The sequence below is a fragment of the Daldinia caldariorum genome (assembly GCF_022478825.1).
Source record: "Daldinia caldariorum strain CBS 122874 unplaced genomic scaffold F4812scaffold_14, whole genome shotgun sequence".
Classification (NCBI taxonomy): Eukaryota; Fungi; Ascomycota; class Sordariomycetes; order Xylariales; family Hypoxylaceae; genus Daldinia; species Daldinia caldariorum.
In genome coordinates this window covers 304539-327310 of record NW_025953050.1, presented here as the reverse complement: position 1 = coordinate 327310, position 22772 = coordinate 304539, and the positions used below count along the sequence as shown (strand labels likewise).

Here is a 22772-nt window from a genome sequence, read left to right as displayed (position 1 = left end):
GTCACACGTGAAGGTTGCGTGGCTTTGCCGTCTGTCTGCCGGCGGGTTCTGTCGGTAATTTCGCGGTGGCGGACATGCGGGCGCCAGCAGGGCTTTTGCGTTGCCTTTGAGACCTGCTGCAGCGGGGTTCGAACAGCATTGAAACGACTGATCAGCATTTCCCTTGGAATTTTCCAAATTGTTGTCAACCTCTTTCTGGCATTCCGTCTTCTGAGCATCGGCGTCCTCGCCAGAAAGATCGCAGCGCACCGTCATGGATGAAGGGTCCCAAACGGGAAAGTTGCCGTTGGAGCATAGCCCTGTGTTTGTTTTGACCTCCGGCTCGCAAACATCGCTGCCGCTGCCTACTGGGTTGGGGTTCGAGCCGGGAGGCGGACCGGGAGGGGGGCTGGGGTCCGAAGGATCTTGGAAGTCGTTGTGTGAGGGGTCGCCTCCGCCTGGAGGACAGAAGATAGGCAGACACGGGGCGTTACAAAACACTTTGCACGTATTCCCACAGTTCGAATGGCATTTTGGACCGGGTTCTCCCGTCTGGGTTGCGACGGCGACTGATTGGTGAAGTGTTGAAGAGCCATGTATGATGATGAGTGTGGTAGATGTAGTCTGTGAGCCAGAGGCCGAACCAGAGTAAGGCCACGGTGGCGGGTAAATGGTCCTGGTCACCGTAGGATGTGATACATTTGACTGATGTTCCGGATTGGGGTCGTTTGTGATAACGAATGGTGGCGGTAAAAGGCTCCACGTCAACCATATTAGTGTAGAGTTGCTTCCCGATTCGAGAGGCTTATTCCAAAAATCGATAGCAGTAGTAGTCAAGGGAGGAATAGTTATTGTCGTAGTTTGCACGATCCGCGAAATGGAAGACTTCGTAGTCACTTCGTTATTTTCGCCGGTGACGACAGTCGTTTCGGTCCACGCAACTTCAAGCGATGTGGTCATGGGCGGAAATGTGATTGTGGTTGGTTCTAGGAGGATGAATGGGGGTAAGATAAGTTGACACGGCGGATTACATTCTATAGTCGGGTTCTTATCCGTAAAAATCTCAGGGCCTACATAGAGCGTGTCTGGCGAATCGCATGTTCCTGCTGGACAGCCTTCGTCTTCGGAAAATTCCTGCAGATCGAGCGCCCAGCCGACGGTCCCAGCAAAGTTAAGGTTTTTCCAACGTTCTCTACGAGACTGCTTGGTTTCGTCGGTCATATAAGAAGCCCACTCCGTTGCTAGTACACGATATCCGTCAACAAAACATCACATATAGGATCAAAGGTTTTACTCACAGTCATATATAATAAAATCTGCGTCAACCTGGTCATCGTGCCAAGTCTTGCTTTCTGGCTTATCCCTCATGATGCTATTGATTTCTGCGTTGGAGATGTAGCCCTTAGTAAGGGTACACTTTCCGGGCTTGGCCTCAGAGCTGATGTTGGTGCCTAGAAATGTGCACATGGGTCCCGAGCAGTTTGGGTCCGCCATCTTGAAGGAGCGTGCGTAGCTTGCCACGCCCACGACCACCTTCTTGGTAGAAACGCCGGCTTTTGTGATCATGGAGAGTGCATCCATAGTTTCGGTGAGGTTGACTTGTTTAAACTTGTTAGTCATGATGTAGCTTATGACAGAGGTAGAAATGAATTACCATGACTTCTTAAGCAGTTGCCTCCTGGGCAGTTCTCCTGGGAGAATTTATTGCCTGCATCCCATTAGCCGTGAAAGTCGTATGTCATGTAGACAATGTAATCGACCACCTCCGACATGTTAGAAATGGGGAAAGGCCTTAGATACCAATAAGAAGCGGGCGCTGCGATAGAAAGAGTCTTGCTCTTGTCCAGCTTGCTCCTGAGCATTTTTAACATAGCAAGATAATTTTCGCCGTCTTCTTTCTGCCCAGGGGGAATTCCTGGAATGTCGGGTGCCTGTTAACTGAGATAAGTAATCTAGAAGACGAAATGGAGAAAGTAGGCCAGGTTAGGACGTGGGTTGTCGACAGAGAATTTAGCAACTTACCCCCGGATACTCCCAGTCGATATCAATTCCATCCAACCCTTCGTCATTTGCAAATTTGGCTACGTTATTGGTGAATGTTTCCCGGCCATTTGTACTCATGGTTGCCCGAAGAATGTCATATGTGGCGGGATCGGTCGAGTCTCCCCAGCCGCCAAGAGATAGAATTACCTTGATTCCGGAGGCGTTCAATTTTTTGAAGTCGTCCCACTGCTTGTGCGTGTCGTCAATACTGACGCTCATGTCTCGTGCAATTTTTCCAAACCCCCAGTGCACATGTGTATACTTCAAGCTGGCGATCGACTTAGATTTCATGGTCAAACAGGGTCTATCCATATTCCAGGACTCGTAATATCCAACTGAGATGAAAGAACCTGGAGTTCCGTCATTGTTGACGATCTCGCGGCCACAGCTAGATGCGCAGCCATTCGAGCCTGTCGGCCCTGTACCGGGGTTACCAAACTTGCCCTTAGTTGGCACGCAAAAATCGCCTGTAATGCCACACTGTCCCCAGATGTTACAGCAGGCATTGAGAGGACAGGGGTTTAAGTCGCTTATATTGGTTCCTGTTGGTGGCTGTTTAGTGCCAGGCACCGTAGGGCCACAGATGGCGTCTTTTTGGGGAGCCGGCAACGGTGCGTCGCCATCGCTCAAACAGATTTTGACCCCGAGACCGAGGTTATCGCAGCTGTAGAAGCCCCACGTTTTGACCTTGTTGAAATCTTCAACTTCTGATGATTTGAGGCCGTTGGCTGCTGCTATGCTGGAACAGGTATCATTTTCTTTTACGGTATACGAGGCACAAGTCCCGTTGGGCTCCGGCTTTGGCCGGATGTCGGGAAGTGTTCCTGAAGACTGATTGACAAGATTAGCTCTTGTAATATAGCTCTGTTTTATACAAGTTGCTCACACAGCAGACACGTTGCCCAATCTATAAAGTCGAGCAGAGATTTGGGTCTGGGTTGTACTTTGTAAAGTCGGCCCCTGAAATGCCACAACGTTTGGCGAGAGATCCACAGCCATCGCCGGAAATAACAGTCTCGGTCTTGCAGTCGTTTCTCTTGATAAGGTTGTGGACACCGGGTAAGTAAGCGGGAGCACCCAGAAACTCTGGAAGCGCGAGGCTGTAGGAGCAAAGCCAAAGATATACAAATAGCCGTAGGACCCAATTCATGATGCTTGATTCAAACATTGACTTGTCTCTTGTCGCTCGCAAACTCCAATCTTCGTTGCGTCCAACTCTCATTATTCCAAGCGCTTTTATATCCTCCTCATCGGTGCTTCTTCGTCGATATGACTAACTTCTTCCAGCCCAACCGCCAGTTCTCACCGGCCAACATTACCAATATGGCCGATTGAATCATGTTGGGTAACACTCTGTGCCGTTCATATCTGTAGAGTCATACAGTTACCCATCCCGCACCAATAATCCCGGTTGATAAAAATCAAAATTAGCTAATTTGAATACATGAGCATATCTTTTTGGTGTTTCTTCATGGGTTTGCACTTCCAACAAAGTGTTGGTAGTGACATACAGGGTCATAAGCGGATCCGATTAAACAGACTAACAGAGGCGTATGACAACGTGGGAGTTAGCAATATATCTTGCAAGATGTGGCGTGAGTAGTTCATCAACATTACATGTATGCGACTGAGTCTCGACTCTCAGAAAATCTGTGCCGTCTTTTCTTTAGACCCCAAATGGCTCTCGATCGAACGGCAGTCCAAGACATCCACCAGAGTTTCAACGACGACCTCGCGATGGCACCCAAAGACTACCGCGCACTTAGGCCAAGCCGCCGATGGAAATTCCTCCAAACGCTCACTTCCTGCTTCCTTACCCTTCTAGTAGCTACCTCAGGCAGCAAAACGATTGACGAGGTTAAAAGACGGCATCGAGTCAACGCTGAGCTCCTAGCCGGGGGACAGCTTACGTTGGAACTCTTCCCTCCACTATCATACCTCTTCGCGGTAGTTGTTCCTAATGAGGCGCTGCGCTCCACTATCGTAGCTGCCCGGCTGACGTCGACATATATGGTGCTATATCATACGGCCAATCTGCATGTTGGCGGTTGGTGGCGGATTGAACCAACTGCATCGTGTGCAGTCCTATTCCTCCAGGTTTGGCAACGGCTCGTGAACATGTGCACTGATGAAGCTAACCCACTTGAGGCATCAGCGGCCGTAGCCGCATGTCTTCTCCTGCTGCCCCTCTTAAATTTCAGGGGTAAAGGTGGTGCTCGAGTTGGCTGGGCACGCCAAATCCTGGTCATCTTTGCGGGCATGCTAGGATGTAATGCCGCTGACTGGATCCTCGGATATCTTGCAGTTACTGCACAGGATCTTTACTCAATATCTTCAACGAAAATCTCTTCCAACGGGCCGCAGCTAGCGCGGAAACTAGCGCTCGCCGTTCTCCGTACTGTTTGCTTGCCTCTGTTGCTGTTGGTCGCAGTGTACGGCTTATTGAGCCCTTTTTCCGAGACATCAGCTGGATTCGCTGGAATAAACCATAACTTGCACTTTCTAGACGCTTCTACCCGTCGTTCTCTAAGCCCTCAAGAACCCGTCAGTCTGGAGGCTTTGGACCTGGCGCGATATGCTAGGCATATTCCAGAGTATGCCCTGATTCCCTTTCTACCTCTTTCTTTGTACGTGCCTAACGCGGGATTTCTATGGGGCAGCCTAAATGATGGCACCGTCTCATCATCCGTGGAAGAGACAGGTAACCTGCCAATGGAAGCCTGCTTCTCAGATCCGATTGGCAGGCGGTACCCGTGGGCCTTTGAACAGACCGATGCGCCTGGAGATGAGCATTTGGACGGGGAGCAGCGCTCTTTCGTGCAAAGCCATCTCTCACTGATGGCTCTGGTCTACCTGCGCAGCCGCATAGACCACATGTATCTAGGCACGGCGGCCTCTCTTGATGTCGCAGACCAAGATGGACGGGCTGATGAGCAAGAGCCATTCCATCGGTTCCCCATCGGCTTCCACGCCGAGAAATCGGTCGCTACAGTCTGGGTGCTTGACTATGATCCGACGAGAGATGATGGCTTTCGTCTGTATAATCCACATAGAGACTGTCACTTGGCCACGACATTCCGATCAACTGGGCTGAGCCAAGACGGCGCCAGTCATGACGATTCGGTGTACGCTGAGATGAAGGGAGCGCTTGAGGCTTCGTGCACGCGCCTTGTCAGCAAGTCAGCTTCGACCTTCTGGGCCATTGAAGGCAGACTTGAGCACCCTAGGAGTATAGATTCAGATTCCTGGCAGAAAAGATTTCCGCGAACTGTTCGGCCCTTAATCGAGATTTTCCAAAAGGGATACACCATCCTTCGCGGCCATGTGTCCCTTTACAGATGGCAGAGCTATTACAGCGAGGGGTTAGAACTCTTACTGTCCCCACTCGCTTTTTCCAGGGTTCAAGAAAGATGGGGGGCCTGGGTTGAACGGCTAATGTTGTTATTGTTTCTCGGATATCATAGTTTTTTCCTGCTAGTGAAGCAGCGGACCGGCCGTCGCTTACCGGGAGGCGGTAGGTCTGTATTTCCGGCCCTCTTTTGTTGGATTCATGTCCTAGTCTATACAGTTCTGGGAGCTGCTCGTCCACATGGGGATGATGTACAATTGATGCTTGCTCTGTATGGATTACGGGTGATGTTGCGTCAATAGTAAATAGCCTATAGTTACAGTTACCAGCATGTAGATGAATTGGAATATTACCTGGTATCCAGTTGGACGAGCCAGTGAGATTTCAAGGCTGAAATACTTCCTCGGCAGAGACACTCCAGTCCACCTCGGGAATCTCCTCGTAAGATTGATACCACTCGAGCAGCTCGACTATATTCTCAAACACGTGTGTACCGAACTGTCCCAGGGAAGCGACGTAGCGCCACGACCAACGCTGCTCTCTATCTGCGTCTTGCGGTCGGCTGTACACGACGTAGCAAGTCGCCTCGTTTCCCTTCTCACTGCAGACCCAGCCTCCAGCAATTTCATACTCGTCCTCGAGTCCAACCGTCCGCTCGATGATCTCGCCAGCCGTCCTAACCTGTTCTAGAACGATCTCTTCCGTCAAGTCACCCATTCCGCGATTGCGAACCCAGCCCTCGAAGAAAATTAAAGTCTTGTGGTTGTCGCGATATTTATACCAGCCAGGACCTTCGAGGCTGTCTACATGCTGCAGAACGACAGCTAAATCGCTAGGGAACTCCCAGGTAGTCACGGTACCAGTGCACCGCTCGTTGAGGCCTCGTAGCACTCCCTGCTTGTAAACATCTCTCATCTTGTCGCGCCAGGAGGCGTCGGGATCTACCGCGGCTCCATCGAGGGCGAGCTGGGGCGCCAGTGCGTCCCAATGCGTCAGTAGATCCGAGGGATGAGTGATCGGCGGGCGTGTATCATGGCTGGCTCCAACAATGTTCAGAGTAAATTCCAGGCGAAGCTCTTCTACCTCCTCTTCCGAGTCAAAAAGTTCCGGGTCTTCAGGATCGGCTGCCTTAATATCTGGAATGATGGCCGAAGAGGCGCGATAGTTCTGGGTACCGATGTGTGTACGGTAGGATGAGAGAGCAGTAAGGATAATGGGCTCAGTAGGAAGAGACATTGTTGGTTTAGGTTAGGTACAGGTACCTAGTAGGATTCTTTTGCGGGTTTTTTTTTTTTTTTTTTTTCAAAAAAAAAACTCCAAAAAAAACTCCAAACCTCACCTTTTATAATTGTGTTAGTTACTTCTTCTTTCCTACCTCTTATCTAATCATACCATTGCGAAGAAACACAGCCAACACACGTTACACAATCCCCTTTTCGTAGCAACTGCATAACAACTGCAGGCAACTGCATTGACTTCCAAGGTTATTTTTGAGAAGGTGGGGGTGTTTGGTGCTACACAATAAGTGTGTGTAACACTTCTAGCCTAGCAGCCTAGGTCTATTTACCTAACGTAGCTCACATGTGAGGTACCTAATGTAATGTTCAAACACCTAGAGAAGTATATAATCTCGTAGGTGCCGCCGGTGCTTCACTCTTGCATTATTGATCTTTTTCTTTCATTCTTCTATTCTTTCCCCTTAGAAAATTATCCAGAAATAGAAACATTTAAGAGAAAAGCAAACCACGCCATGCACGACCCGTCAGCCTTAAGATCGACTTGCTCCACTCCCCGCAACAAAAGTCCCTGCCCTAGCTCTCGTTCCAGCTCTAGCTCCAGCTCTAGCTCTGATCCTAGCAGCATCGGCAGCGAGCCAAGAGACAACCCCCAGACCCCTCGTCTAAGCGACCAACCACAGCCCGAGCCCGGCCCCGGCCCCGGTGACGATACCATCCACGAGGCAACGATGAAAATGAGCCACAAGCCCGCAAAAACGTTTGCGGACCTGCCCCCCGAACTACGTGCCCTCATATGGGAGCACGCCCTCCCCGAGACGCGGGTGTTCAACGCGCTCGTCTACGCCTCGACCGGGCTCAAGATGCAGCTGCTGGAGAGGAGCCGCCTGCGCATGCCGCTGGCGCACGTGTGCTTCGAGTCGCGGCAGCTCGTCAAGAAGGCCGGGTACGTGCTCGCCTTCCGCGACGAGGGCCAGCCCGACGACCCGGGCGTCTGGTACAACCCGCGCCGGGATGTCATCGAGAGGACGATATGGACTTGTTCCGATTTCTGGGGCTGGGATGACCTGAAATAATAGTCGAAAGGTGGATGAGCGAAGTCGGAATTGATAGGATATGAATGAGTTCGTACCTGATATGCGCGCAATTACCTACCTCCTTAACTCAGCTTATGGTCTGTTGGGATACAGCGTTAAAAGAGTTTTTTTTTTTTTTTTTTTTTTTTTCTGCTTATGATTTTATCGATCTTACCAACACCAACCAAGTGTATTAAAACTCAGCAATAAAATAATTCATTATTCTCACTAGGTATTCCAAAATCATCCCAGCTTAGGAGGTACCTAATGTAAAAATATCTGAGCCTTCCGGATGTTCTTCCCGGTAACCTGTACATAAGCAGCGCCCTCGCCTTGGACCTGAAGCTCAAGTTTCTCGTAAGGCCATAGCGTGACATAGTTATCAGACCAGATCACCGGCAAAACGTCCTCCCCGTCTTCCTTAACAAGGTTCAACCTAATGAAAAAAGCAGGAACAGAAGAGTGATTCTCGAGCACCACCTCAGCCGCTTTCGCTTCCGAGTCCCGCTTTGATGTCGCTGTGGTCTTGACGGTAACTTCGGCAGGCCGCAAGCTGTTCAGGGCTGTGTAATTGGCATATTTGGTCACGGGTGTGTAAAACCAGTCGGAGTTCTCCCAGTCCAAGGTGTCGATGGTCTTCGACAGCCAGTAGACATTCCGACTAAGCGTAACATTCTTATCATCCGAAAGAACCAGCCGCAAAAATACAATATCCGTGACCGGCTTGAGAACCTGAGTGAGGTCTATGATATCTACGCTGTTATTGGGTACGGTATCGAAACTTTCCCGACTATTATGAATCGCTTTACCGTTCTTGTCAATGATGTCGACCGTCACCGTCCTTGACCCCTTCCGATCTAGGGAGCGGTTGATCAAGTACACAAGCTTTCCGTTGTAATCATATGCGACGTGCTCTATCCTAGCCCCAGCCTTTGCTCCAAAGTACGATCCGGCAGGGTGCAGGTAGTAGTCGAACAGGTTCCAATGCAAACTTGGCCATGCATTGTTCAGCATCCAGTAGATCAATCCTGTCGCTGGCCTGTCAGCACTCCATAGAGATGCAAAGCCCTCGAACTGGGACTTTGTCGCCTCGTAGTCTTGCATCTGGGCTTTCAACAGATAATCTTCTAGCGACGTAGGTGCCCCGTAGCGTTTCCAGAGAGCATTGTTATATATCTTTCGGTCGTAGAATGATGAGATGCTCGTAGACATGTGATACAGCCCCTTATTAGGTTTCTTCCACAAGTCGTTCAGGTCTGCTTCCGAAAGAAACTTCTTGAGGCTGCTGATTTCCGGTGTTCCAACACCGCTGCCCAGTTCAGACCCGAAGCCAAAAGCGGCTCCTAGACGGTCTTCCGATGGCTCTACATCATACCAGTAATTTGGCGGTACCCCTATAATATTTCAAATACTAGAGATCAGCTCTACAATTCCGGAAGGACGACGGCTTAGGTAGAATAGTTTCAGAGTAAGGCTAAACCGGTAGTATCGAAATCTCACTTACAGTCGTAAGGGCCGGCCATTTTCAATCCTGACGGCCCCAAGATTTTGGGGTAGCCCCTTTCCGAAGCCGAAGCAATAATAGGCGTCTGCCAATCCGCCGCTTTAAGCGACTTATAGTATGCTTCCGCTGCCTTGTCGTCCGGCCAAAAGTCGCTTCCTACTAGATATCCCAATACGCTCGGATGGCTCTGCTGCATGATTGCCTCGTGGTACATGCTCTTGTTCGCTATCGAGTAGTCCGCTTCCGTCCAGTCCGACTTGACAGCCAAATTGTCGTTGTACGTCCAAGCCTCCCACTTATCGCAACATTCCCAGCCTGGCAGAACCATCAAGCCTAGGCGATCCGTAATCTCGTACAGCTCCGGCTGCTCGTTCTTGCCCTCCAATCTGACCGTGTTGTGGCCCAAGTCGAGCATCAGCTTGGCTTGCGCTGTAAACTTGGCGCTATCCCAGCGGAGGAAGAGATCCGGAGAATAGCCAGCGCCCACGACCTGAAAAGGATAGCCGTTAACGAAGAAGATCGTGTCGTTGCCCGCGTTGAGCTCCGCCGTTACTTGGCGAATACCAAAGGTCCGCCCTATCTTGTCAGAGATGGATCCGTCCACGGAGGCAGTTAGCTGTCCTATATACAGCGGTTGGCTTCCCCACTGTTTTGGCCACCAAATCGCCGGCTCGTTTATTGCTGTTTGCAAGGCCACCTCCGCAGATCCTAATGCGGGGAGTGTGATGGTCTGGTTCAGTTCATAGCTCTCGTTGGCGCCTTCTAAGGAAATAGTACCAGCTAACTCAACGGTAACTTCACGATCTTCCAAGTTCGTAGCGGTCGTCTTCAAATTTATGAGTGCGCTAGAATGACCAATTGGCAAGCTGGCTTGTGTCGTTACTCGTAGGGGATCCAATGTGACGAGACCCGTCTGCTTGATTTCCACGTTTCGCCATATACCCTATGAGGAATGTCAGTACCAATCACTATCAATCTAATTATGATAAACCCAGGTTTCACATACAGTGCCATTATCCGGAGGATAAGGGTTCCAGTCCACAAATCCTAGCTAAAAGGTAGAGTCAGTAATTGCTTATCGCGACTACGAGTTTCAGGGGCTAAATACGCCAAAGTCATAATTGTAATCGGTCGGATAGACTTTAATCACAAGCGCGTTCGTCTTGTTCGCTATTTTGGTAATATCGTAGGTATTCCCGACGTACGCCCCCGCCTGCAATTTCTTGGTTGCAATCTCTTGGCCGTTAACGAAAATATCGGCGCTCGAGGTAATCCCGTGAGTCTGTAGATGGAAATAGTGTTTGCCCGGGCTAGGGTCAAGAGTAAATTCTTTCCGATATATCCAAGGGACTTTAAATTGACTAGAATTGAAGCTCTTCAGCGCGTCCGAGAAGAACAGCCCGCTCTCCCGATATACGCCAGCTTGTATTAGACAGCCCATGAGAGTACAGCGGGGACTGTCGATCTCGTGCCATGTTTTCGTGTCTAAGCCCGGTCGGGACAATGCTGCGAGATCCGTGCCAACTCGTTCCGACGATTGTATATCCCACGAGGGTATGATGGCAACCTCGCCGGGTTCTGAAAGCAATGCACTACTGGCGGCGGCGAACGGGTTGATGCCGAGGCAAAGCCCCAACAGCGACTCGCGCAAGTGCATTGTGGGTAATAATGCCTACCAAAAGGTTGTGGAATCACCCAACATCTCGAAGTCGTGGATTTCAAGAGGGTATATAAATCTCGGGGAAGGGTTACATCTAGATAATATGGGACTTACCTATCCGAGGAGTGCATACGATGCCAACCCTGCCCTGCCTGCCTGATATATGCATGTATGCAAAGCGGCATCTCCCAAATCTCAAAGCCTAATAAGGCAGTTCAGGCTCTGCGCGACCCTCATTTCGGTATTTCCCCGCAGTCTCGCATACCTCTCAGCTGTCGCCATAAAGATATTTCGTACTTGGCGCAGTGGCGTGGTATTTCATAGCTTTGACTGTAGCATTAATTTATAATACGCCTAGCGAAAAGCGCAGCAACCTAAGCCATGATTTCTATTCCGTCCTGCGGCAACTATGTTGACCATTGGAGGCCCTTGCAGAAAATTGCCTCTGCATCTTGGTTGTCAGTCTGCAGGTTGTCATTGATTCGATTCGGTTAAACGCCAATCTTGCGGTGCCGGAACTCTTGATTGCGGCTGTTAGTCATGCCAATGCTTCTATGTCTCTTCGGGTTCGAGACTCACCATAGTAGAGAATGATGAAGTCACGTTCCTCCTTGACTAAGGCTCTCCACGACCAATCCGCTTTTTCGGGGGATCCCACAAGGAAATTTACGAGAGTAGGGTAGCCAAACAAGAGATGATGTCCTAGATGATGAAGATCCACCTCCGGCCGCGCAGGCTGGCAAGACCATCCATCTCAGATAGGCCATAGGGTAAGACGCCACCAATCGCACCGGTTGCGCAGCCAATGAACGGTCTTCAAGAGCACTAAGAGAGAGATCAGCATATGTACCTCTCTATTAAACTAAAGGTATCTATGTGTAAGTGAATTTTTAGTACAAATTTCAACCGCTCTACAATGTATCTAGGTAGGTACCCAGCGGAAGTTTTTCGAACCTTTCCTGCTAGGTTTTTGATAGAATACCTATGTCGAATCTGGGGGATATATTGTATCTATCTTAATATAAGTCAATTTGTTTCAACATTGACGCTGCCACGAAACATGATCCTGAAAGGGTCTCTCTGTAGTTTCGCAAGTAGTATCTTAGGTAGTCAAATATCAAACTATATTCTACAGCACACTATACTAGCACCTTGCTAGGAATGTCTCGAGCCACATATATCTGGCCAAATAAATCCGTGACATCGATGAACGCCTTCATCTTCGCTCTTACATCTTCCTCAAGGCTCGGCGAGAGCGCGTCCCAAGAAACCTGCATCAAGGTCCTCTCTATATTAGCCACCTGCATCAACAATTCCTTCGCCCTCTCGAGCGAACGATCTCTTCCGCCGTCTTCGACGGCCGTTAAAGAGGACATGGATTCCCCATCTTTATCTGCAAATTCGGGGAAGTGAAGGCTATTGAGGTTGCCTTCAGCGTCATCTCGCATCGCGGAGCCATAGTCGTTCCACTGGCGGCAAAGCGTGGCTAGATGAAGACACATCTCCCGGGCGAGGTACTTTTGCTCCGTGGAGGCCAGGCAGTGCGAGCCGTCGGCGCTGATGAGGCAGCAGAGAAAGGAAAACGAATACGGACAACTCGTGTCGTTAGCACCCGTCGTACGGACCCAATCATAGTATGGCACTTGATCGTGCCGACCGCGACCCCCGCCATTCCGGCGCTCTCTCAGCTTCACATTGTCGGCGTTGTGCGCGATGTGTCCTAGCAGGAACTTCTCGAGCTCCTGCAGCACGCGCAACTGGGCTGTCTCCGGGCTCTTCACCAGAGCCGGATGCTGCTTCACGTGTCTGATGTACTTGAATAGTACTTCAGCGACATCCGCAAAGGCGGGGGACCCGGGAGGCGTGCCGCGGTCGGCGCCGGAAACCGTCGGTTGGAAAGCGGCCGCTGACTGGAGCGACAGATGGGCGGGAAGGCCTTGCTCGCCGTGGCGGATCTCCGCGCCAATAACGCCCAAGACCTGGCTGCTCGGCTCGGCCAGACGCGTGACGACGGACTCCATGTATTCGTCCGCCTGGTAGTTGAGCATCGAGATGACCATCATCTCCCACATCTCGTCGCCGGACAGCGCGAACCCGTTCACGGCGTTGGTGGTTGTCCACGCGACCGAAATGTACTCGAGGTACTTGTCTGCCGACATGGCTATGTCGTCGCGGGGAAACACGTCCAGGCGTACTTGCTTCAGACGCTTGAAGTACATGGCTGCTTCGTAGATCGCGAAGGCCATGGTTGCTTCCGAGAGCCCTCGAAGAAGCGGGAGGCGGCTCTAGAACTTGGCCATCATCTTCATCTTACCGACATTAGCCTCGAAGATTTGCTCGATCTCCGGCGTCCACGATTGCGCCTTCGCGGACGATCGCATGGCTGCCAGGCAATACGTCTCGGAAAGCGTTGGTAGCTTGTAAGTCACCTTTTCGATCCAAGCATAGTCGCCGGTCGCCCACTCGTCCGAGTGAGCCTCTAAATATGTCTTGGCTTTGAGCAAGGCGGCTTCGGCCTGCTGTCTCACGGGAGTGGGCCAGGGCAGTTTGAGGGCATAAGAAATAAGCAAAGCCCCGTACGACGTTCTTTCAACCGAGTCCTCCCACGACCCATTGGCTTGCTGTTTGAACAGGGCACGACCGAGGAGTTGAACGAGGATGACAGGCACGGTGATTCTAATGAGTTCCGCAGCTAGACGTCTCAGCGAGCCATTGGCATAGACGCTTAACAGCTGAGAAGCGCGGAAGCCAGCAGCATATATGTGTACTCCACGGCTAAATTCCACTTGTCTTGTAGTCTATTTGCGCTCCAACGGCTACACAGGAACCTAGTTGCTTTCTCGATCTGTGGGGCGTATTGGTCAACGTCTGGAGCCGTAAGAAGCGCGAGGAGAACATTGCAGTTCGCGCTCAGGCTTGGTGTCCCATCTAGTTGGTATGTTTTGAAGTGACCGCTGCCTTCGAAATTCCGAATGAGAGGCGCGCGGTCGATTTGCACACCAAGAGCCGTCAACGAAAGTAGCGATTTTGCTGTGTCGTCCGCGTCAGGAAGGAAAGTGGGGGCAAAGCCCAAGATACCTTTTTGATTATCGAAGGCCTTTTGTAGGTATTCGGCGATAACGTGAAGATCGCTATCGTGGAAGTCTTCGACGCTTAAACCACTCGAAAATAGTGTCGAGACGACCCACGAGATCTCGAATATAGGAGTAGGGAAGCCGCTTGGTACACCACCGCAAGACCCATAACTCTTGACGACGTTTTCTAGATATTTTTGCGCTCGGATATCCCACTCTTTCGAATGCATGAGATAAGCAGCTGTTGATGATGGAGATCCTAGCATGCCTCCGTAGGCGCTACAATGATGCCGTACAAGGCTAAAATCGAACGAGCCAACCAAGGCTTCTAAAGAGTGCAGCAACGTAGTCGGGTGTTCCGATGCAAGCATCTCTGGGCGGAATTTGGCAAGCTTCTTCTGGTATAAAGCCATAAGCGCCGGTTGGCCGTTGAATTCAAAGGTAACTCCTTCCTCGCCGAGTTGCCTCAACAGACCCGGCACAAGCACCTCAAAGCCGACGTGCAGAGTCTGCTTCACATCCCAGTCGTCCAGTGCTAGCTGAAGGGCTCCACACGCCTTCTCGATTCTTTTCGGCACGTCCCAACTCTCAGCTGGATGCGGACTGTCAGCGCTGATGGCGTCAGACTTGTGATGCTTGACAAGAGCCAAGAGCCCGGCCAGCGTGTTGAGAATGCCATCAATGGGTGAGGCATAGGTCGGCCACATTCCATTCTCGGCTTGGTGGCGTAAGAGGTAGGAATGCGATTGCGGAAAGAGCCAACGACCTGAGACTCCAGGGTTGTGAATCATGGCTAGCCATGCTGTGTCATAGATGGATATACTAAAAGACCCAAAGCCATTCGGTTGTGAACAACGCTCTGCAAGACGTCCAATAGCACTTCTTGCATCTTGAACGATGTCACGGGAAGATCCAACTCTCTCACGATCTGGTGATGCGGTCATGGTGATAGGTGATGGCGACATGAAAATAAAACGGCGATAATGGGATCTGGGGGACTGAAAGTTAAGTCCGAAGAATAGAGTAATTGATTATGAATAGGAGGTAGGTAACTTAAGCTTAAGAGAACAATTATATCAATATCTCGCTGTATCCTTCATTATATACTACCTAGATAGGTATTGATTAATAGAATACCTAGCCATTAGCTCCCCGAGTACCGGTACATGTTGGTCAGAAGTGGCTAAGAGTAAAGATATTACGATGCCACGATGTTATACAGGGTGTGTTAGTCCTTTTAAATCAATGTAACTAACACATGATATTCACTGCCTATTTTGCTAAAAACACAGCACCCGAGAGGATAACATTCAGTTACCTATTGTTAAAACTCCCGAGCTGCCAACTGCCTATCTAGATTCACCCCGGCGTTATACACCATGAATTCTATCACGCTATTTTATTCAATTATACCATAAAGAGGGCGGGTACTGCCTACGTATTACCGAGCGTCTCGGTGCTAGATTCCAGTTGGGTCTCAGGTGTGTTCATGGGTGCCTCGCGAGTTTTCAGGGGCCCCCTGGTTTTCTCCCAAAGTGAGATATGGTTTACTTGTGCAAAATAACAGAATACTTCTGCACCTTTTAGTCTTGACGGTCAGGCCATACTGGCTGTCGCCTAGATAGGTAACTAGGCACCTTATACATCTTGGGGTCTATATTCATCTATGCAGCTGATAACATTTTCGAAGCTACTACGTCGTAGAGCATTAGGTAAAGAAAATAACTTCGTTGTTCCGCGAGTAACTTTAACTGGGATAATAGCTTTTGGGGCGCGGGGGCCACTCAATAGATTGGTAGCCGCTCCGAAGCAGGCCGGCGGCGCATAAGGATTTCCGCATGAGGGTTCGGGAAAATGAACTCGTGCGCACGCAAATTCGCCGGGCGCTCGCTGCCATGCTTAAACTTGAATTCGTAATCCATGAGTAGACGTACGAGGATAATTTTGATTTCGAGGCTGGCGAAGAAGCGCCCCAGGCAAGCATTGGGGCCGTGCCCAAAGTTAAGGATCCGGCTTTGCGTCGTCGAAAGCTGGTGCAGATGGCCCTCGCCCTCGCGCTGGCGGAGGTTGTAGTACCGGAAGCCGTCGAACTTCTTGGGCTCGGGTGTCACCTCGGGGTCGTTTTGGATGGAGTTGACCGCCATGCTGATGTGGGAGCCCTTTGGTAGGACAGTGCCGTCTGATAGTTTGACCTTCTGGAGCAGGACGCGATGCATGGATAGCAGAGTTGGTGGGTTCATGCGCTGAGATTCTCGCATGAACGAGTCGAGCCTACGCAGCTTGGAGTATTGAGGCTTTTTCTAGTTCATCCAGGGGCCTGCTTCGGCCACTACAGCTCGGATTTCATCTCGAATCGGCTCGAGGTATTCAGGATGAGCTAGGAGGTCGTAGAGACAATGTACCGCGTTCATCTGCGAGGTGTGAATCGACGCGAGCGACAAGACGACCTCGAGATGGGCAAGATCCGACGCCTCGCCCTCTTCAGGAGTGGCAATCTCCATCATCCATGACAGGAGGTTGTGCTTGTCCTTTCTGGAATGCCTTCTCCATTGGCTTCTGCGTTGCGTCGGCGGTTGATCTCCGGAACAAGTAGGTTCTTGGCCTTCCTGATATATGCGGTTCCTTTGTACGATGAGGGCATGAACCAGGAGAGGATTCCATGGATCCACATCGGGAAGAGCCGCAAGAAGACTAGGGACACAAACACGTTCTCGGTGAACTGTGTGGATATCTCGAGCCACTCCGAATTCCGGCACATCGGCTTGCCAAGGAAAATCCGAGCGCTCACACGGGCGACTAAGTCGAGAACGGTATGGTACGGTTCTATCGTCACCCATTCGTCTAGTTTACAAATATTAGATATTACGATCGTTAATAGGATATCTTAATTGTATAAATACCTTCAGAATCCGAAAGCTCTTTTTCAACAGCAAAGTTCACCTCCTCTTGCATAGGCTTTGTGAGTGAGTTGAGGTTGGGCGTGAGCTTGACCTGGAGAGTGCGGAAATGCAAGTTATTCCGGAGAATAACGTGCATGTTCGTCGCAGAGCCCATAAGATTGTGAACGTGAGCAACCGTGGGGCTCGCCACGGTGTTTGGGAGCCTGTGGATGTCCTCTACATACTTGTACGGAAGTACGAGCATGTCTGTGTCGGCTCTTCTAAATTGGAAGATCCTGTCTTTGCACTGGTGTAAAGGTCAGCCAGTGGATAACTACATCGTGTACTCCCAGATGCCAGGTCAACTCACTACCGAGTAGCCTTCATTCAAGATTTCATCGGCGCGGGTGAAGAAACGATAGTTGGAAATCATGATTGGCTCAAGCTGGAAAAACACGCCGAAGAGAGGATACTTGTAGCCGAATATCTGCGAGAGGGTAGAGAAGAGTATGTATCCTCCTACCACGGTTGCGAGCACCCGTGTCAAAGACAATCCCTCAGAGAAGAACTGAATGAAAGCATCGTCGAGGGTGCTCGAAGAAGGAAACGTTGTGTTTGCCATACTGATAGAGGCACCATGCAATTGTTCTGCTTCAGCACACAGATCAGAAAGGCACAGACAATATCAGCAGTAGACAATATAAGTAGCAACTCCTTCGTGCTATTACAAAGTCTAGCCTAGAAACTGAAACTGAAACGGAAACTGAGCTTCATGCCGTGGTAGCTACCTTAATATTTAAGTAGTTGGATAACCTCGATATACCGATGCGTTGGCGCCAATTGTATAAATTTCTTACAGTTCACCTGGGTGTCTTTCTACTAAGTCATCCTTCGTTAGAAGGCCTATACCAGGTATTGACTGCAGGTAGTCAGACTCACATGTTATCTGGTCGCTTATGCCCTGAAGTGTAAGAAAGGAACAGTAAGGCACAGGCCATATTGCACCTTGACATTGGTTCACTTTATTCTACTACTATTCCTATAATATAGTAATTGTTACCTTCTCGCGCTTCAGGACATACTTAGCTTCCTGTCCCCAACCCTTGGTTTGATACCAAGGTAGTATTTATGATACAAACTAAGACCTATAGGCATGTACTGGTACTTTATATCGCGTCCTTACTTCCCATTGGACGCATATGCGCGGCGCAATTGGGTGTAATCTGTAAGTCGGTGTTAGTTAGATCTTACAACTGACCCATTCCCCCGAGTTCCCGGAACCTTGCCTCTCAAAGAGTTTGGCTATCACGCTTAATATTGTGATCTTAATTTGTCGTTCATTTCCCAATTATTTGACAATTCTTTTCGAAGTCTTCGTCACTTTTTCCTTACTACTACTACTCTCACAAGCTACCTAGAAATACCTATCACAATGGGCCTCAAGCCAATCAAGCTCTACTGGAGGAGTAAGTAATGACATGTTTTTACTTGGACTTTACTAACATTTTCACCCCTATAGACCACGTTCCTAACCCCTCCAAGGTTCTTATCATCCTTGAGGAGCTCAACCTACCTTATGAGACATCATGGGTCGAGCTCCAAGGCCTCAAGCAGAAACCCTACACTGATGTCAACCCCAACGGCCGCGTTCCGGCTATTGAGGATCCAAACCACAACATTACACTTTGGGAGTCTGGCGCGATCGTCCAGGTAAGCCCCATAGCTTAGCCATCCTGCGCTTTCCCGTTTCTTGTCAAGCTGACCCTCTTAACTGCCTGCCAGTACTTGGTTGAAACTTACGACAAGGCCAACAAGATCTCGTACAGCACCTTTCCTGAGAAGTATTTGACGCAGCAGTGGTCGTACTTCCAAGCCTCTGGTCAAGGTCCCTACTTTGGCCAAGCCGCCTGGTAAGTCTTTTTATATTTTCTCCTTTTCGGACCATGGGCCAATTTTCTTGGGGCTCAGTGCCTGCGCATCCTCATCAACATTCGTTGCTCATCGCAGTTAATCCCGTATAGGTTCAACCTCTTCCATGAAGGGGCGTACGGCGAATCCCCCGAGTCGGCCAAGATTCGCTACGGCAAGGAGATCAAGCGCGTAGCAGGTGTTCTCGACGGTGTGCTGGCCAAGTCGACCTGGCTTGTAGGTGATAAGTGCACGTATGCCGATTTGGCGTTCACCATGTGGAACTCGCAGGTGGCTTTCATCATGAGCAGCCGGACCGGAGAACACGCATGGAACCCGGACGAATTCCCGAATTTCACCAGGTGGCAGAACGCTTGTCTGGGCCGCGACAGCGTCAAAAAGGTTCTCAGCGTTCTAAGCGAGAAAGGTTAAGAGCAGCTAAACATAGGTACCTTAGGTAGACGCTTATACAAGACCATGTAATCTAAGGTGGTAAATTTACTCGCCCACTGAGGCTACAACGCTTATCGTGGTTCATGGGGTTTGTAATTACTCCCTGCCCCCCTCTTCGGAAGCCGCAACTTCAAGTGATAGTGTTTTTACATGTACCTAATGTACGGCTTCTTGAGCGCTAGGCTTGCGGCTCCATGATCCTGAACTGGGGAAGATCTCTTAGATCCATAACGTTACGGATGCCTCCAATGAAGCATTTCTTCCTCAGTAATGCACCTAATAGAAACGCTTAGAGTATTACGCATAGATGGCCTTCCTAATCCTGACGAGGTTGGGTCGATAGAATATCCCGAACGAATCCCGAAAAAAAGGAAAAAAAACAAGTTCAAGCACTAATAATTATAATTACGAAAACCATTGCAACGTGAATTCAGTAATAGAAACACTTTAAAGAGATATTCCAGCCGAAATACGAATCAGTCATCAGGCTAACATGGTACGCGCATAGATATTGTAAATAGGGGGGGATCCTTATGTTTAATGGGGATTGACCAATCAATCAATAAACAACCTTTCCTCATACTACTATTTCTTGCGATATCGTAATCCTTGTCTTACCAACAGTTCTGTAAGCTAGAAATCTCAATTGATATCCATGTTGCAATGTGGTCATTATTAACTAGAGGGGTCTAGAATCTATTTCATACATAAGGGTGTTAGGGCTGTCTATCTGTGCCTGACGCTGGATCGCGTTAGCTAGTCCGTGTCCAGTCGCTATAGAGGATCCATATCCCTCTAGTTAGGCTATTGCGTGACTATGAAACTACCACACCACCAACAAGTAGAACGATATCGATTCGAGGGGTTGACGTTGCTATCGCCACCTACAAGGACCTTATTGTGACAAGGGCTTGAAATGAGGGGTTGGAACTGAGTATTCAAATTAAACAATAACTCTCTAAGAGTCTCTAGGTCCTTGGCCTCATTCTTCGAGGCGGGAGTCTCAAAACTAGGTATATATTTGATGTTGGTGCAGGTGCCTGAGACGTGCATGTCTTCAGGGTTCATCATAACCAAGAGCCTCACCCCCACCGCCCTGTTGGTTGTCTTAATGCTTCAGCACTTCTTGGCAGCGTGGCCATGTGACACTTACACAGACAGTATCGCAACAAGAGAGAATCGGAACGCTCTACCGTAGCAAGAGAATAGGAAAAATAGATCTATTTTACTAGTAAAAACAGCTGGGGTATAATATACTTGAGGATATTGGACTACGTGTTCTGCGTGACGAACGTTCTTTAACATGAAGAAGTTATAGGGTTGTAGGAAAGTATAGAAATAACACTACATTTGTACAAAGGATATGATATAATACATTCGGAACACTTTTTCATGAGCCCCAAAGAGGTTTAGTAGCCCGGATTCCTAGTCTGTTCTTATGAACTCTCGTGTAACCTCGATTTGAGAAGGATGGATATATCCGTGCGGCTTTTGTCCGCTCTGAAACCTGTATCCTCGCTCTGTATCAATATTATAGGACGGTTGAGCCCCGTCGTAATCGTCCCACTGCCTAGACGCGCTGGCAGTTGGTTTCTGGAGTTGATAGCTGTCGTCGGTTTCCAGCAAAGCACTGCCTTTCTTCGCCCTCGCTCTGCTGTCGCGACTCCTGAAACTGCTGAACAGGGATCCGAAGCTCGCGAACAGCGTCGGGAGCCCGCGATGCTTCGCGAAGAGCGGAGCGTAGCACGGCAGACACGCAGCTATAACGCTGGTGTTAGGCTCAACGGTACCCCAGATAAAGGCCGTCACCGACCTCAGGTAGCGGTCCTGGCCGGTGCTGACGACCGTCGCGCTGATCTCTTCCTCGAGGTAGTAGAATCGTATGGCGGACGCGACGCAACAAAAGATGCCGAGCCAGAAGATAGCAAGGACCTGTGCCTTACGTGCCGTGGTCATCTGCAACTTGCGAATGAGGGGGATAGGGAAGCAAAGTACGAGGACGTCGAAGACAACACTCATACCTGCGAAGGCAAGCGAAAAGTCGTTATAGTTAAATCGCAGGGGGTTGATGGCTAGCGGATTCCAAGCATCTTGGATGGGATTAGCCGCAAGGAGTTGACACTACACGTGAAATCAGTAAGCACCTAGGCATTTTGATGAATGCGGACGTAGAAGCCCGAAGGGCGGTTGAAAAGGGGGGTCAGGAGACGAACTATGCAAACAGCAATACACCACGCTATCAAAATCCCAACAAAAATGTGCACGGCCAATCTGAACTTCCGAGTGGCGAAGATTCGTGTGTAAAACAGAAGAATAGAAATCTTCACAAGGGTAAGACTGATTACAAGGGGGAACCCCTCAATCCACAGAAGCTGATATCGCTGTTAGTCGCTACAGGACTTATAGTCCATATAAAGAAGGACTTACACGAAGAAAGATAATAGCAGAAGAAATGGGATCTAGAGTTTGGTACGTATGGTCAACACCTGCTAGTCCTGCTGCCACGAAAATATCGACCGAGATTCCCCACGCAGCAAGCTGGGCCAACGCACAAACCCAGTCATCACTGGACAACTTCTGCTTCTTGAGCGATTTGGTGTAAAATTGCAATCCTACGGCGAACGTGCCCAGAGGCGGGAAAACAATAGCAACGGCGAGAAGAGTAGACGTCACAAAGGACGGCTGAGAAGTAGTTTCCGACGCCTCCATTTTCCTGTCGTGTAGAAGTCTAGTACAGAGGGAAAATAGTCGGCAGTAGAGCAAGCAATTCGTGGCTCATAAACTACCTACTCTCAAAGGTGGTGAGCAGGGATTGGCTACAAATATATAACCGCCGGAAAAACCTAGAAGCTAGACTCAACTACCGCTCGACGTCTAGCAGAGATGAAGAACTTTTGAAGATAGGCTCATAAGAGCGTATGCCATCCTGTCTGTAGCCGCCCAAAGCATCATCACCATTTACCTAGGTACCTAACGCACCTTGGTAGCCGGTATACCATATTTTGCAATGAAACAATGGGGTTGCGGCACAGAGACAACCATTCTAGATATCTTCCTGCATCGGGTAGAGGGAGGTATAAGGTAAGCTTTAGGTTTGTTTGGAGGATGGTAGAGTAAGTGCTGATACTCCTCAGAAAGGGAGTACCGGTACTTACTCTGCCCTCTGAGAAGATGGGACAAGGCAAGCTAAACGATAGCGTACCTAAAATAGAGGTAAGTATGTACCTAATAGCATATGCAGTTGGGTTCTCACATATTGTATTGTATTGTAGTATACAATGCCATCCGACCAAAACCACCCTGGCTCTAACGCTCCCCGATTCAAATGCTGACATGACGCCCATCCTCCCCTCCAAAATGGCCGCAAGCATATTTTGTACGTTTGGCTCGCCGATAAATAAAAGGCAGAAAGAGTAAAACCACCGAAAATTGACCAGGATTTATGTTGGTGCAGAATCTAGGTGAGAATCTAGATCGAAATCAAGATTACATCGACTTGACTCCATGATGGAAGTCGTCTCATTGCGTTACCAACATGCGTTTGCAATACTACACACCTACGTTATCTTACCTTGACCCTTACCGTACCTTCGGCGTCAAGATCCATTCTGG

The 22772-nt window shown here is 49.5% G+C and overlaps 9 protein-coding genes across 9 annotated transcripts; 3 read left to right on the top strand and 6 right to left on the bottom strand.

Moving 5' to 3' along the window:
- Window positions 1–965: 965 nt before the first annotated feature.
- Window positions 966–3172, bottom strand: F4812DRAFT_466132 (glycoside hydrolase family 18 protein; the record flags this gene model as incomplete). The annotated part of the gene is made up of 7 exons (XM_047938522.1): window positions 966–1013; window positions 1054–1220; window positions 1278–1577; window positions 1634–1670; window positions 1728–1910; window positions 2002–2872; window positions 2967–3172. 7 exons carry the CDS (start codon window positions 3170–3172, stop codon window positions 966–968), a joined length of 1812 nt encoding a protein of 603 aa, XP_047787974.1.
- Window positions 3173–3441: 269 nt separating this feature from the next.
- F4812DRAFT_105429 (uncharacterized protein) lies at window positions 3442–5714 on the top strand. Its single transcript, XM_047929306.1, has one exon. It carries the CDS (start codon window positions 3640–3642, stop codon window positions 5671–5673), a length of 2034 nt encoding a protein of 677 aa, XP_047787973.1. The 5' UTR covers window positions 3442–3639; the 3' UTR covers window positions 5674–5714.
- On the bottom strand, window positions 5715–6715 carry F4812DRAFT_105414 (uncharacterized protein). The gene has a single exon (XM_047929304.1). It carries the CDS (start codon window positions 6605–6607, stop codon window positions 5756–5758), a length of 852 nt encoding a protein of 283 aa, XP_047787972.1. The 5' UTR covers window positions 6608–6715; the 3' UTR covers window positions 5715–5755.
- Window positions 6716–6972: 257 nt separating this feature from the next.
- F4812DRAFT_105359 (uncharacterized protein) lies at window positions 6973–7814 on the top strand. The gene has a single exon (XM_047929302.1). It carries the CDS (start codon window positions 7122–7124, stop codon window positions 7680–7682), a length of 561 nt encoding a protein of 186 aa, XP_047787971.1. The 5' UTR covers window positions 6973–7121; the 3' UTR covers window positions 7683–7814.
- F4812DRAFT_105368 (glycoside hydrolase family 2 protein) lies at window positions 7815–11273 on the bottom strand. The gene is made up of 4 exons (XM_047929303.1): window positions 10295–11273; window positions 10193–10237; window positions 9187–10129; window positions 7815–9076 (listed from the first exon to the last, which is right to left on the bottom strand). Exons 1-4 carry the CDS (start codon window positions 10841–10843, stop codon window positions 7947–7949), a joined length of 2667 nt encoding a protein of 888 aa, XP_047787970.1. The 5' UTR covers window positions 10844–11273; the 3' UTR covers window positions 7815–7946.
- Window positions 11274–11412: 139 nt separating this feature from the next.
- Window positions 11413–14864, bottom strand: F4812DRAFT_466122 (uncharacterized protein; the record flags this gene model as incomplete). Its single annotated transcript, XM_047938521.1, has 3 exons — window positions 11413–13131; window positions 13165–13578; window positions 13620–14864. The coding sequence occupies 3 exons, from the start codon at window positions 14862–14864 to the stop codon at window positions 11986–11988; spliced, it is 2805 nt and encodes a 934-aa protein (XP_047787969.1). The 3' UTR covers window positions 11413–11985.
- An 840-nt stretch (window positions 14865–15704) lies between these two features.
- Window positions 15705–17521, bottom strand: F4812DRAFT_466116 (cytochrome P450; the record flags this gene model as incomplete). The annotated part of the gene is made up of 5 exons (XM_047938520.1): window positions 17170–17521; window positions 16821–17106; window positions 16551–16761; window positions 16254–16476; window positions 15705–16220 (listed from the first exon to the last, which is right to left on the bottom strand). Exons 1-5 carry the CDS (start codon window positions 17419–17421, stop codon window positions 15705–15707), a joined length of 1488 nt encoding a protein of 495 aa, XP_047787968.1. The 5' UTR covers window positions 17422–17521.
- A 710-nt stretch (window positions 17522–18231) lies between these two features.
- On the top strand, window positions 18232–19139 carry F4812DRAFT_452187 (glutathione S-transferase; the record flags this gene model as incomplete). The annotated part of the gene is made up of 4 exons (XM_047936314.1): window positions 18232–18265; window positions 18319–18509; window positions 18582–18709; window positions 18821–19139. The coding sequence occupies 4 exons, from the start codon at window positions 18232–18234 to the stop codon at window positions 19137–19139; spliced, it is 672 nt and encodes a 223-aa protein (XP_047787967.1).
- A 1230-nt stretch (window positions 19140–20369) lies between these two features.
- F4812DRAFT_105310 (uncharacterized protein) lies at window positions 20370–22022 on the bottom strand. Its single transcript, XM_047929301.1, has 3 exons — window positions 21588–22022; window positions 21374–21532; window positions 20370–21281 (listed from the first exon to the last, which is right to left on the bottom strand). Exons 1-3 carry the CDS (start codon window positions 21867–21869, stop codon window positions 20586–20588), a joined length of 1137 nt encoding a protein of 378 aa, XP_047787966.1. The 5' UTR covers window positions 21870–22022; the 3' UTR covers window positions 20370–20585.
- Window positions 22023–22772: the final 750 nt, after the last annotated feature.